Source organism: Ictidomys tridecemlineatus, chromosome 13 (genome assembly GCF_052094955.1).
Source record: "Ictidomys tridecemlineatus isolate mIctTri1 chromosome 13, mIctTri1.hap1, whole genome shotgun sequence".
Taxonomy (NCBI): Eukaryota; Metazoa; Chordata; class Mammalia; order Rodentia; family Sciuridae; genus Ictidomys; species Ictidomys tridecemlineatus.
In genome coordinates this window covers 20,603,180-20,616,454 of record NC_135489.1, presented here as the reverse complement: position 1 = coordinate 20,616,454, position 13,275 = coordinate 20,603,180, and the positions used below count along the sequence as shown (strand labels likewise).

Below are 13,275 nucleotides of genomic sequence, written 5' to 3'. Positions count from 1 at the left end.
ACTGTGTATTGTATTCAGATTTTACATTTAACATAAAGTTTGGATTTTATGGCATAGAATGAGAACTACACTTTTTTTTTAAATGATGGCAAGCTTTATATTTATATATTTAAATAACATTGTAATGAAAATAGTTGGTTCAGTATTGGAGATCATGGAAGCTCTCTTTTTTACTTTTAAATTACAACTCAGCTAGGTATGGTGGTAGCATGCCTGTAATCCCAGCAGCTCTAGAATCTGAGGCAGGAGGGTAAGAAGTTCAAAGTCACCCTCTGCAATTTAGCAAGCTCCTAAGCAACTTGGCAAGACCCTGTCTCTAAACAAAATACAACAAAGAAGTGAGGGATATGGCTCAGTGGTTAAGCACCCCTGGGCTCAATCCCTGGTCCAAAAAAAAATTACAACTCAATTATAAGAAACCATAATATAATAAAATAATAAACCCTCAAGTTAAATAGAATCTGTGGACTCAAGTTCATGTTCATTGACTTGACTTCTCCAAAAAGCACATTTGGATGAGCTATATCAACATATTAGTGATAAAACCTTCATTTGCTTAGTGGGGCTTATAACTTGGTGCAAACCTCTGCATGCCTGCCCCTTTCTAAATGTGTGAACTCCAGCAAGTTACTTATCATCCTTGTATGTGAATTGGGAGTACTAATACTTAGGACTGTTCTGTTTGAGCAAGGTATTAGATATCACCTACTTTAAATTTACAATCTCATTTCATCCTCACAAATAATTATTAACATTCACATTTCACAGGTGGAAAAAGACAGACCAAGGCTGGTTTAGTTAACCAACGGATTAACGACTAGTACATAGCTGAGCTCTGCTGAGCTCTCAACACAGACTTAATGGATTGGAAATCCCAGATTCTTCACTCCATTTGTAGACTTTTGATTCCTGATGTTTAAGAGTGAAAAGATATAAATGTGAAGAAGTTAACATATTAGGTCATCACATGGAAAAATGTGTTCATGTGATGCTTTTTCATTTACTGTGACTAATATCTAGCTAATCGCTAATTTATTATATTATTTTCATCCTTTCTTTCCCAATAAACAAATTATCCCTTTTCTTTGATTGTGGATGCATTAACCTCTGGAATTTACTAGCTAGAATGCTGCTTTCTGAAGTATATTCAAAACAACTTGTAGGCTAGCGGGTCAAAATTTAGAACCCCATTAGAATCATTAGAATTAAAACATCATTATTAGTGATAATAATCACATCTTACTCCCACAGTTTCTGCTGAAATCTTCATTATGATGCTAAAAATGACGAGAACTTCTTCATCATGTGAGGTGTACTAGCTGATTCAATAGGGCTTTATAGAGTTTTGTTTCAAGCAATAGAGACAAAGTTGTAGTACTGCTAGAAGCTAAGCAGGATTTATAAGACAAATGTCAAATTCGAAAAGAAAAGGTAGCCCTTATTTGTAGTAGACAGAATGTCATCCAATAGAAACTTGGCAGTTCCTCAAATGATGCTTATGAGCATTAGAATATCTTTTTATTGAAAGAAGACATATTGATTTGAACAAAATTATATGTCTTTTATTTTTTTTTCCAAAAGGGGATTAATATGGAGATTCTTATAAGTAGCCATGAAAGACTGTTACATACTGTAACATTGAATGCTCATTTGTAAACCAGAAAAATCATGTCTGCTAAGTCTTTTGTCCCCCTACACAATTTAGGGCTCATTTACTTGGTACAGCACAGGCCCAAAGCTGAGACTTTGGGCATCCAGTGAATGCACCTGACACTTTATAGGACGTGATGAACAGTGCAGAGCTCCCAGGCAACTCTCCCTGCATGATTTGGAATCCACTTGAAATTACATATGACTAGTGGAGCTTCATCTGGAGAGGCCTAATCACAATCTGTCTTCCATTCAGTAAAAATAAAATGAGCCCATTCCTTGTGTCAGAATTAATCTCCACAGCACAGAATGAACAATAACCTAAAATCAATGCCACCCTACTGGGTTTGGTTTATGTGCTTGGGGGAACGTTCTTCAGGATCTTTCATACATTACTTCTCATCACTCTGTGTTTTCAATTTCAGGGCCTACTCTTCCCAAGACTCATGTTAAAACAGCCTCTCTTGGGCTGGCTGGAAAAGCAAGATCCCCTTTGCTTCCTGTGTCTGTGCCAACAGCCCCTGAAGTGTCTGAGGAGAGCCACAAACCAACTGAGGATCCAGCTAATGTAAGGGCGTTCTTCACATCCCTGTCTCATCGGGGAAGAGTTGTACCATACGGAAGCTGTGCAAAAAACCAGTGTAAACCAGTCAGCACACACTGTTGACCCAAGCCATCGATCCTAGTGTTGCCTGTCTGCACTTGACATATGGAGAAAAAACTTTAAGAAAAACATTATATCAGGGATTAAGTGAAATCAAACAAATATATTGATAGTTAGGAGCACGTGCACACACACACACACACACACACACACACACACACACCACACTGGGATAAAATACCCTGGCATTTCCGGAAAGAAGCCTACTTAATTATTCTTTAACATTACAAAGTAACAAAAAACTATATTTGAAGTCATCATATATGTTACTTCCGAAATTATTTTTAAAATAGCCTAGAACTATTTTTTTCTCATAGAAATGAGAAAAAAAAAGCAAAATGAAAAAATAGAGAAGAGAGTTTAAGAAAGAGAAATGGAGGGATAGAAATATTTAGAAAATAAGAGTGAAAGTTTCATGATTCAAGAGGGAAAAAAGTTTTAAGGAATGAAGCCAAACAGTGTTTAAATTAGAAATCTCAGAAGGAAAATCAGCGAATAGGACAAAGGTTTAAGATTTTGGGAGAAAAAACATTTTTCTTCAAAAATGTCCTATTAAGATTGAAAAAGGTGTTACCTAAAGACACTATTTAGAAAACTTTCCAGTGTTTCTGCATGGATTTCAAGAGAAAACATTTTTTAAAAGGCTAAGGAATTAGCATATCAGACATCTTAAATAATCAGGGAATTGAAAGAGGGTAAAAGATTTATAAACATTAAAATTCTATCTTATTATTCTACTAGGAACTTTTTAAATCCTAGATTGTGAAATAAGAATTGATCAGTCACTTTCAACTAGCTTCTGATTTTTTTTAATGCATGAGTGAAGATTTCTACAAAGTTTTCAAATAATAAAATGATAAGGAAAATTATCATAATATCAAAGACTAAATCAGTCAACGACAATTAGTCCTTTGTGAGCCATTCAACTATAAGTCTTCTTTAATAAAATCATGTTTTCTTTAAAATCTGATCATCAAAAAGAAAGGATAATTTCATTTAAATGAAGAACAATATATTTTTTTCTTGCTTTATTATTTTCAGTTTTACAAATAGTAAAGTGTTTCACCTATATGGAATCCAAGAAAGCTGAAAGTTTATGTGTGTTTGAATATTTGACAGAAGGATGTTATAGTCTCAACGCACTGCTCTTAAAAAGATACAAATGTAGAATAATCGAATGCTCTTTTGTCAGAATTTAGATGTTTCCTTCAATGTTTGTTTAGGTCTGATATTTGTGGCCATATCTCAAATCAACTCAAACTCCTAAATTTATGTTTCTCATTTCATAAGGATTAATGGTCAGGTGGCCCATTTTACATTTATTGTTAAATGAGGCAAATGATTTAGATCATCAGTAAGCTATAGGAATACAGTGCGAGCCACATGTATAATTTAAACAAGGAGACCACTAACAGGTGTAAAGATAGGTGAAATTTATTTTAATAATTGCTTTTATCTGATCCAAAATAATGTCACTTTGATATGCAATAAATATAAAAATTGTCAATAAAGAATTTTGCATGCTGTTTTTTATAAAATGTATTCAAATCTGATATATATTTTATAGGGAAAACACATTTCAATTTGTACTAGCTGCATTTCAGTATCCAATAGTTACATGTGACTAGTGATTTCTATTTTGTACAATTAGATGTAGATAATTCTAGAAAAGTAGCCCAGACAACTAAAACATTTTTGAAAATGACTGAACAAGTCATCACCTGACTCCAACGTTCCTCTTCAAATACCTTTGTACAAGTACTGTTGGGCCCAACTGACTACTTTTCAATCCCCGTAAACCTTTAAGAGCATGTGGCCAAGTCACTGACTGACCTTTGTTGGTTCAGTCATTTAATCAATTGAATGCACTATCCAAGAATAATCAAGAAGGCCATGTTTATGTGCATCAAGATAAACTATATGGTGGCAAAGAAGGAGGCTAATATTTGTTGGACACTTAACCACTGGACAGCACTGACTTATGGTATGCTCCCAAATACTCACTGAAACAAGCTTCTTCTTCCCATTTGAAGAATTAAAAAAAAAACTGACTCAAAAAAAAGGAAGCACATAAAAAAGAATAGAATTCAAATCAACACCACAACCTCAGTGCTTTGGTCCCTTATCTCCCTATTTGGTTGACCATCAAAATGACATGGAGAAATTTTATTTTAAATATAAATTTCTACATCTATTCTATATCTACTAAACCATTATTGAACCCTGAGTTCAGTAACCTGGGGATCTGTGATAACTAAGACTCCTATTATGGACTAATAACATGATATTCACGACTCACAGTGAATGAGAGATAGAAAGACTATAATTTCTAAGATTTCCACAGTCCAACATCTTCAAATCAGGTCACAAGAGTCCCTTCACACCTATGCACAACACTGAGTCTGGTTTGGGGCATACATTTGTTTCCACACACAAACTAAGTCATGACCCCCAGGCTTCCGATTGGTGTTGTCAAGACCCATCAAGTTCCCATACAAAACATATACCTAGATTATAGTACAAAGACTTTTTTAAAAGCCATTTTATGGACATCACATTCTGGACACTATGACAGGCATGGAGCGTGTCACAGGATGCTCAGAATAACCCATGAAACCAATGTCATTATCACCACTTCATAGATGAAGAAAACCATACCTCAGAGAATTTCATGAACTTGTCCAAGACTGAAAGGTTAGCGATTGGTGGAACTTGATTTAAATCAGGACATTTTTGACTATAGAACGTTTTCCTTGTCACAGGAATGGAGCCCTTGAAACACCCAACAGTCACTCATCACCACCTCTTTTCTTGCCAACGTCTCCATTCAGTCAATATACTCCACAGATAGCCAAGGATATAGGTCACGTGTCAGTCCTGAGAATACTGAGTGGCCAAATTAGCCACAAAAAGGAAAGTATCAACATTTAGTATTAACTCTCTGCTCTTCTTCTCTCTACAGGTGTATGAACAGGATGATCTAAGTGAACAAATGGCAAGCTTGGAAGGGCTCATGAAGCAACTTAATGCCATCACAGGCTCGGCCTTCTAACATGCATTGCTGATTTGATGAGTGAATTTTCTGGGAACTTTGCAGCATAACAATTACCCATAAACAGCACACCTATGTCCAAGAACTCTAACTGGTGTACAGGTCAACCATCAGGACCACGCAGTTAAGGAAGATCCTGAAGCAGTGCAGAAGGAGTAACCATCCTTCTTTCAGAGGCATCAAGAATTGCAGCATAATGACCATGAGGTCCCTCCACAAAAGAAAAGATGCATCTTCACTGCAGAGTCAAATCTTGAGCTGCTAGATTATTCCTGGCTCTTTGCCAGCGCAAGTGACCACACTGTCGTTAACTAACGCCTGTATTTTCCTTCATCAAGGCCTGTGGTTTTTAAGTGTAGGTCTAGTCTTACAAAATGCAAGTGCATTATTTAAGCCTGTATCATACCATGGCAAATCAGTGCAAGCTCACTTTTTTATTTTCAACTTCAAAGTACAAAGCACCCATGGAAATTCTCTCACTCCATAGCACCAAAGGATTGGATGATTTCCTGACAGCACAAAAAAAAAAAAAAAAAAAAGTAAATAGGTAAACAAGCAAAAGGCAGTGAATGCTTGTTTGTATGTAGTTCAGTCTTGCACAAGTGGTGGATATTAGCAAGGGGCTGTAAAATTCACCAGTTTGAACTGAGTAATTGTAAATCCACCCTTGGTTAACATTTACGTCTGGAGTACAGGAACACAACAATCTGCAACCAATGGCATCCTGCCAGTAGTCACACATTTCCAGAAAGAGGATAGAATATGCCATCTTCTCAGACACATGGTAATTATGTGCTTAAGCTTGTAATAGGACGCTTTTCAATTTGGGTGGCTTTTGTGCCATACCACACTGTGATGATATTTCAAAACATCACCAAGACCATCTTCTTCGGAAATCTGGCCAGGAGAGTTCCCCCTGCCTCTTGGTTCCCATCCCTTCCTGACTTCTCCTTGGCAACCATCCTTGGGCAGAATGACCAGTTTCCTATCTTGCATGGCCTCCTGGCCAGTGTCTCCTGTGTCCCCTACAGGAATGCTCTCAGACCTTCTGAGAACAGCCCCTGAGGAAGGGAAGGAACAAAGGAGGCAGTTTCCAAGAGGACCTTCTCTCTTGAGGAGTGCCAGTTCCACCTGCAACATTCTCACTGACACACCAGGCAGCACTGACCAAGGTGACCACAGACCCTGTTGCCAAGGAAACCTTCTCTACCATGCATGTGCCAGAGTCAGGGAGGAGCAGAGGGGTAGGTGCCACTCGACACTTCTGACACATCATCAATCCAGTGGGGATACTTTACAAAAAAGCATCTTAAACAGTGGGCTAGAATTTGTAACTTCTATTGCCATGTTATCTACAGTTGGGAACTAGCTAAAATTAAGAACATTTTTGTGTGCACTCCTTTAGTTTTTGAATTTTTCAGCTGCATTTTGGAGTTAATCCCTGTTTATGCAGCTGAGTTGCCAAAAGGGAGCTAGTTTGCATATTTATCAGTTAGGTGACTTGAAAACCCAATGAGAGAGTTTCAGCTGAATTATTCCTTTCAGCTCTGCCTTTGATTTCAAGCTTGAGTAGGTCATAATTTTAAAAGAGCATGGAAAGGATAGGATCTTTACAACCTAATAGCTCCTTTTATTAGGTGGGTAATTATATATGAATCCCTGAATGAAATATTTTGAGCAAAATGGCACTGTAACAGAAGTAATAATTCAGATTATTTTTTTACAGTTTTATGTCGGGAAGGAAATCTGATGTCAAAGAGAGGGCTTGTTCAAATGGTTCATTAGAAAGTCTGGTCCGTTTGCAAAATTGTTCCTTCAACAAGAGTGCTTGTTCAATTTACTAAGATTTTCTGGAAGTCCTTTGGAAGAACTGGGTGATGTTATTCGACTGGACATATTACTCTTGTTCAATATCTGGGCACTGACGGGGACAACCCTCCACTGACCCGAAATAAGGCATTTCCTAAAATAATATTGAATGCTTCAGAAATAATCCATTGCACCAAAAAAAAAAATTAATTAGGTTAGCCTGATCTTCTCAAGGCCTGAGAATGACCTCCCCTTTCTAATATTCACAAACAAGGAATGTTCTTTGACAGCATTTGATACTCATGAGGGTCTTCCCCATGCTCCATTTGGAGTAGGTCATAAATCTCAGATTTCAGGAATTAAGTTTCAGCTTCAGACTGCTCTGTAGAATGTAGTTGGACAATCAAGAGAACAAGCAATTTCAGAAAATTCTAGACCCTTCTAGTCTAAGTCAATACTTTTTTAGGAAGTGAAATCTTTTTAAAAAATCCATTAAAAGAATAAGCTATCTGTCTTTGATGGGAATTATATTTATGCCACAGGCTCTTGAAATTTTCTTCATTAAACAAATACAGTGGCTTGTTAGCTCCTGACATTCCTAGTAAGTCCACCTGCCCTGCCTTGAATGTGAATGAAGATCCAATTAAATAGCCTCAGAAGGTTCGAGTGTCATTACCTAGTGATTTTTACATGCAAGGTATTCACCATGAATGATTTCTGCATAATTCTGCTCACTACCCCCTCAAATGTTTCACATGTGTACAGCAAACCTGCCCAAATCTTAAGGTAACTCTTTAATTCCCAAGTCTCCTAATTCTTGACAAGAAAGACTCTGAATACTGTGAGGTGGCCTCTATTTTGCTCCTTCTCCTACTCTGGGTCTGGTTCATGGCTTGCAGGCTCCTTGAGCTCATAAATCTCTCTGACTCCCATTGGGCAAAGCTTGACAGCCAACCAGCAGCTCTGCCACCGGGACTGATTTCTCCCCAAGAAAGAAGAAAATCAAACTTGGCAGAGCACACTCAGGCCTCCCCTCCCCTGTGCAGAACTGTCAGGCAAGAGTCTCCTCTTGAAAAAGCTTGGTAGCTTTCTTTGTATTTCATTCTGATAAGAAAGCTATTTTCACTCCTCTGAAATTTTCTGCATTTGTTGAACTTACAGATGCAGATGGCTCCACATGTGCACAGAATATTTGTGTGATGTTCTAGCCAAAAATTAAATATTTCTTAGTGATTCATATTTAATCAGAAACCAGTCATAGCAATCCTTTGTGCAACAAACCTATAAGCTTCTTGAATATTTAAATAATGTGACTTTGTATTTTGGTATGATAAAATGCACACTCAGTTGAACAACCTGGGAAAAACCAATGATTTGAGGTGAATTTATTGAGATTTTCATTCAGGGGTTGGATATAGCACTAGGTTCTTTGAATAAGAATTGTTTAAAATGAGGTGGATGATCAGTCCCCTGTCTTGGTAGCAACCCAGAAACAGAGCCATTAGAGTGAAGTTCCGGACAATATTCTGAAACTCTAGTTTGGCATTCATTGGCTTTTATCATAAAGATTCCCGTTAGAACAGGTCTTTCTGGAAGCCAACATAATCAATGCTAGAAGATGGTGGCTGAAACTTATCCACCTTTGGAAACTTCTGTTGACCTTATTTAAATAAGCACCTTAGAATCACCTCCAAATATAACAGAGCATCTCAGACATGGTAGTTGGACTGTAATTCCATGGAAAGTTTACTTTTAAGAGATCATCTGAAATGTTTTAGAAAAAATTTTATCCCAGATCCAGACTTCTTGTGGTTATAGAATGCCCCTTTCCAGCCCATGAAGAAAGGAAAATAGAAAAGTTCCCAAGTATTAGGTGTATTTAAAGAACAGAGAATCATCTGAACTTTAAAATAGGCTTGGAGCAGAGCAGCCTCCCCTTCCCCATCACCCACAGGCTGTCCTGAGGGCCAGGGTTAGTATCTCAGCCTGTTCAGCATCAGATAAGATACAGAGACCAGAACATTGCAGAGGGAAGGAGCAATCACACACTCAAATTGACTTCCTCTCTCTTTTTAAAAATCACAAGCAACATTTTACCCATCATTTGCATTTATCTAGCGACTTTCACAGACCATTTTAATATTGTAGAGAAAAGCTTTCCACTTGATTCCACTTGTGTTTTAAATTGTATTGGATACTTTGGAAACTCACACATGTGTGTTTCCTATTCTATCCCATTGAAAAATACATGCACCCACCCTTCAATGTACCTTGCCATCAAAATACCTGCTTTCAGAAAGAACGGATTCTGAAAAGAAATGCCTGAGTATTTCCTGGTCAGTGATCAGATAGGAGACCAACTAGCATGCTCATAGCAGCAAGTACTACTTCCTATTTGATGTGATCCCTCCATTGCTCCAATTGAATAACATTCCTTGGCAGACTTCCAGTTGCACTCACTGAAGGATTTTTTTCTCTTGCTCTCAGTAGAGAGCCTTTGTACATTGTCATCCTGTGATTTTTCTGTTGGTATGAGAGCAACAGCAAAGCTCTACAAGATGTCATAAACACAGAGGCATGGGCCAAGGGATCTCACTGTGTGCTGAGCGTGTATTTTCAGATGCAAGAAAAGAATGTGGGAGAAGAGGAGAAATGCTGTTTTTTATTATTGTAGGGTAAACCTGACAATTCTGAACTTTGTGAATTGTCAGTTTGTTTGGGGGAAGGGTGGGTGGGTATGGGGTGTCCTTTTTATAAGTAATATTTAATTTATTATTTAGAGTGGCTTCTTTTTGGATAATTTATGATAAAAAAAACACAAAGGGAGATCTGGTTGGAATCTAGATACGGCTGTTAAAGCTGCAGTGATCCATATCTCAGAGGGACCACTCGGGAAATGAATTGTCCATTGCTGAGTATGAGAAGATGTCCAGTCCAGGCAAAGCCTTCACTGAAGGTCCATCATCAGCGCCTTCTCCCTTTCTAGGGCTGTTCGGAGACCATAACACCAAACCTAAAGTAATTCTGATAGCATTTTGCAGATCAGTGCTATTCACATTCTCAAAGGGCTTTGCAATTCAAGTGAATTTTAGTGTGATAGTGATAAGTTTATTTGGTAGAAATGGGTATACTACAGCTTTAACTAGCCTTAGTGGAAAAAGAAATTTTTTTGTTGTTACAAAATACCTTTTTTGAAAAAAGAAGGTATTTTGAGCCTACGAAGAATTTCTTTAAATTGTCAGACTCTAGCATTGTTAACCAAATTAGACTAGTGATTGCAATATTTAAGTGTAAATCTTGTTCTATGAGAAAGGAAACTTGCTTACAGTTTAAAACAATGACTGTTTCTACACACGATCTTGTATACTACTACACAAGGAAAAGGGGGTTTTGTAATCACTGTAGAACAGTCTCATATTCATTTTTTATAGAAATGTTATTCCAATGGTGCATTTTTTGTTTAATAAATAAAGTTTTGATACAAAGTTCTTCCTTCAAATTATTTATGATAATTCGATACGAAACCAACACCCAACCAACAGTCTGTATTCATCCTGAGGATGCATCTGCCTTTTATTCACATCTGTGGTAGAAACCCTCAGTACTCTGCCATATCCCCTTGGACCCTCCTATTATTTTCCTGCATACTCCCTCTTTGTTTTCCAACCCAGCCATCAATACCCACTTCTTCTTTATTGCAGAACTGCCTCAGGCTGCCCAAACTTACTTTGTGTGCCTGCACTGAAGACCTGGAAATAGACGTCTGATTCCCACCTTATCAAGCATTGAAATGGTTCTGCCCCTTTACTCCTGATGGAGACAACACTGGGCAGTGACCCCACTTGTCTCCAGAGTTCCACAGAAGGACTGAGCCAAAGGAGACACTGCTGCACACTATTGCACCCATGACAGTCCACCCCGACTTGGCACACGCCCCTTTCCTTTCCCACCTGCTTCTTACCCTAATGGTTTCAACTAGGAGCACTTCATATTAAATCACTTGGACACACACTTCATGGCATGGTTGGCTTCTGGAGAATTCACCCATTTCAACACACCAACACTAAATCAATGAAATACTTTATACCCAGATAATTTGTTCTCATTGTGTCAACAGAAGACCATGGGATGACACTTGTTGAATTACATATAGCTAAAAGCTCTGAAGGGTTAAGTGGACATGTGACCTATTTTTAAAAGGAAGTCATATATTAATAACATTTTAATTAACTCCTCTGGACAAGCAGAGAACTACTCAGTAAGTTCTTGTTTGAAGGGTCATATGTACCTTTCTTCAAGCCAATATCATTCCATCTAAAAATGTACTAAAAAGTCACCAAAGATGTGGAGAAACCCAGAACCCCTGTTCATTGCTGCTGGGAATGTCAACTTGTGCCATCACTATGGAAAGCAATATGGCAGGTCTGTGTTTAAAATCTATGAAACATATGATCTTGCAACATTGTCTCTGGGCAGGCACCAAAAAGAAGTGCAAGCAGAGACTCAAACAGGAGTTTGCACAGCTTTGTTCCCAGGAGCATGGTTCACAGCAGCCCAAAAAAGGCCCCTAGATAGAATGAAGATAACAAAATGTGGTATATTAATGCAATCCAATATTATTTAGCATTTAAAAAATCTTAAGAATAAGTTCTCACTTTGAAGAACTTGTGTTTAGTAAAATAAGCCAGTCATAAAAGACAATACTGTATGATTCTGTTTATGGGAGAAGTCTAGAGTAGTCCAATTCATAGAGACAGAAAATAAAATGGGGGCTCCCAGAGGCTAGAACTAGGAGGCATAGAACAGTAATTACTTAATAAGTACAGAGGGTCAGTTTAGAAGATGAAAAAGTTTTATAGTTGGATCGTGGCAATGGCACACAAAAATGTAAATGTATTCTATGCTACTGTACAGTACACTTTTAAATGTTAAAATGATAAATTTTATGATGTCTCTATTTTTATCACAATTTCAAAAGAAAGTCCGGAAGAGGATATTCCAGAAGCATTATTTATAAATGCTAATATTTATTCTAAGACTCTTAAACATAAATATGCAATAGCAAACATATTAAAGGAAATTTGAATGCAATAAATAGAAGCCACCCATAAATCATAGTTGTCTTAATCTCAGACATAAAGTATGTGACTATATTCAATTTATTCAATCATCCCTTAAGGAAGAATTGTGTACTATCACAGAAGGTTATCAGAGATTTCCATGGGAAACTGGTTATTTAAATAAAAATTAAATGCATTTCTGGTGACTGGTCTAGAGAAGAGAAAGTTAAGGGATAGACTATGCTTTCCAATGCAGGTACTTTTATGGAAAAGATTTTGGAGTAGTCTAAGAATAAAATGCTATCACAAATGCTCTATGATGCTATAATGAAGAGAGAAAGCTGAACACATTATTATAAATATTGTCAATTTTAATAGATCTAAAAGAAATTAGATGTCCACCCAGATCTGGAACCCAATAGGATTGGCACTAACTCTTTACCATGGAAATTTACCCCCTTAATTATTCATTTATTTTGACATTTCAAAGGTGTATTTGAAGTTCTTAACAATTCTCTGTGATTTCTTTCCTATGATTTCTTTTCCTCAATTTGCCCATACTTTATCTTTCCTCCAAACATTCTTCGTATCCTCTCAGGTTTACCAACTTTTCATAAAGTTAAATCTGTTTTTCACTGCCTCCTTTAGTGGTTTTGAAATCTCTATTATATTTTTAATTTCCTCACAGTTCTTCCTTTTCCTACTCATTTCATCAGGACTTTTTCTCCCCTTTTGTTATCTTTTCATGATATTTTAATTCTGTTTCATGAGGTTGATGCTTCTTCATAGCTTTAAAAATTACCAAGTAATTTTTTCCTACAAAACCATCTCCTGAAGGTTTTATAAAGGAATTGAGCTGGAGCCCACTAGGTCTCAGGACTTCAGCCTATTATTTTTCGTTTGAAGTCATTTTTAATGAAAGGAAATTGATTCACCAAGCTCCTGGTACATCCAGATTTTTCTGAGCCCCATTTTAATGACCTCTTTTGTTGTGTGAGCTCTTAGGAGCCACAACCTGGCAGTCAGTTATCCAAAAAAGG

General features: G+C 37.1%; 1 protein-coding gene across 6 annotated transcripts in view; it reads left to right on the top strand.

The window, feature by feature from the left end:
* The window catches only part of Dcc (DCC netrin 1 receptor), a 1,068,266-nt gene extending 1,060,869 nt beyond the window's left edge, over positions 1–7,397 (top strand). For all 6 annotated transcript variants that reach the window (XM_040273028.2, XM_040273020.2, XM_021725006.3 and 3 more), the window contains 2 exons: positions 2,076–2,218; positions 5,277–7,397. In XM_040273028.2, coding sequence (XP_040128962.1) covers positions 2,076–2,218; positions 5,277–5,366 — 233 coding nt within the window. In that variant the 3' untranslated portion in view covers positions 5,367–7,397. The remainder of the gene's footprint in view (positions 1–2,075; positions 2,219–5,276) is intronic.
* Positions 7,398–13,275: the final 5,878 nt, after the last annotated feature.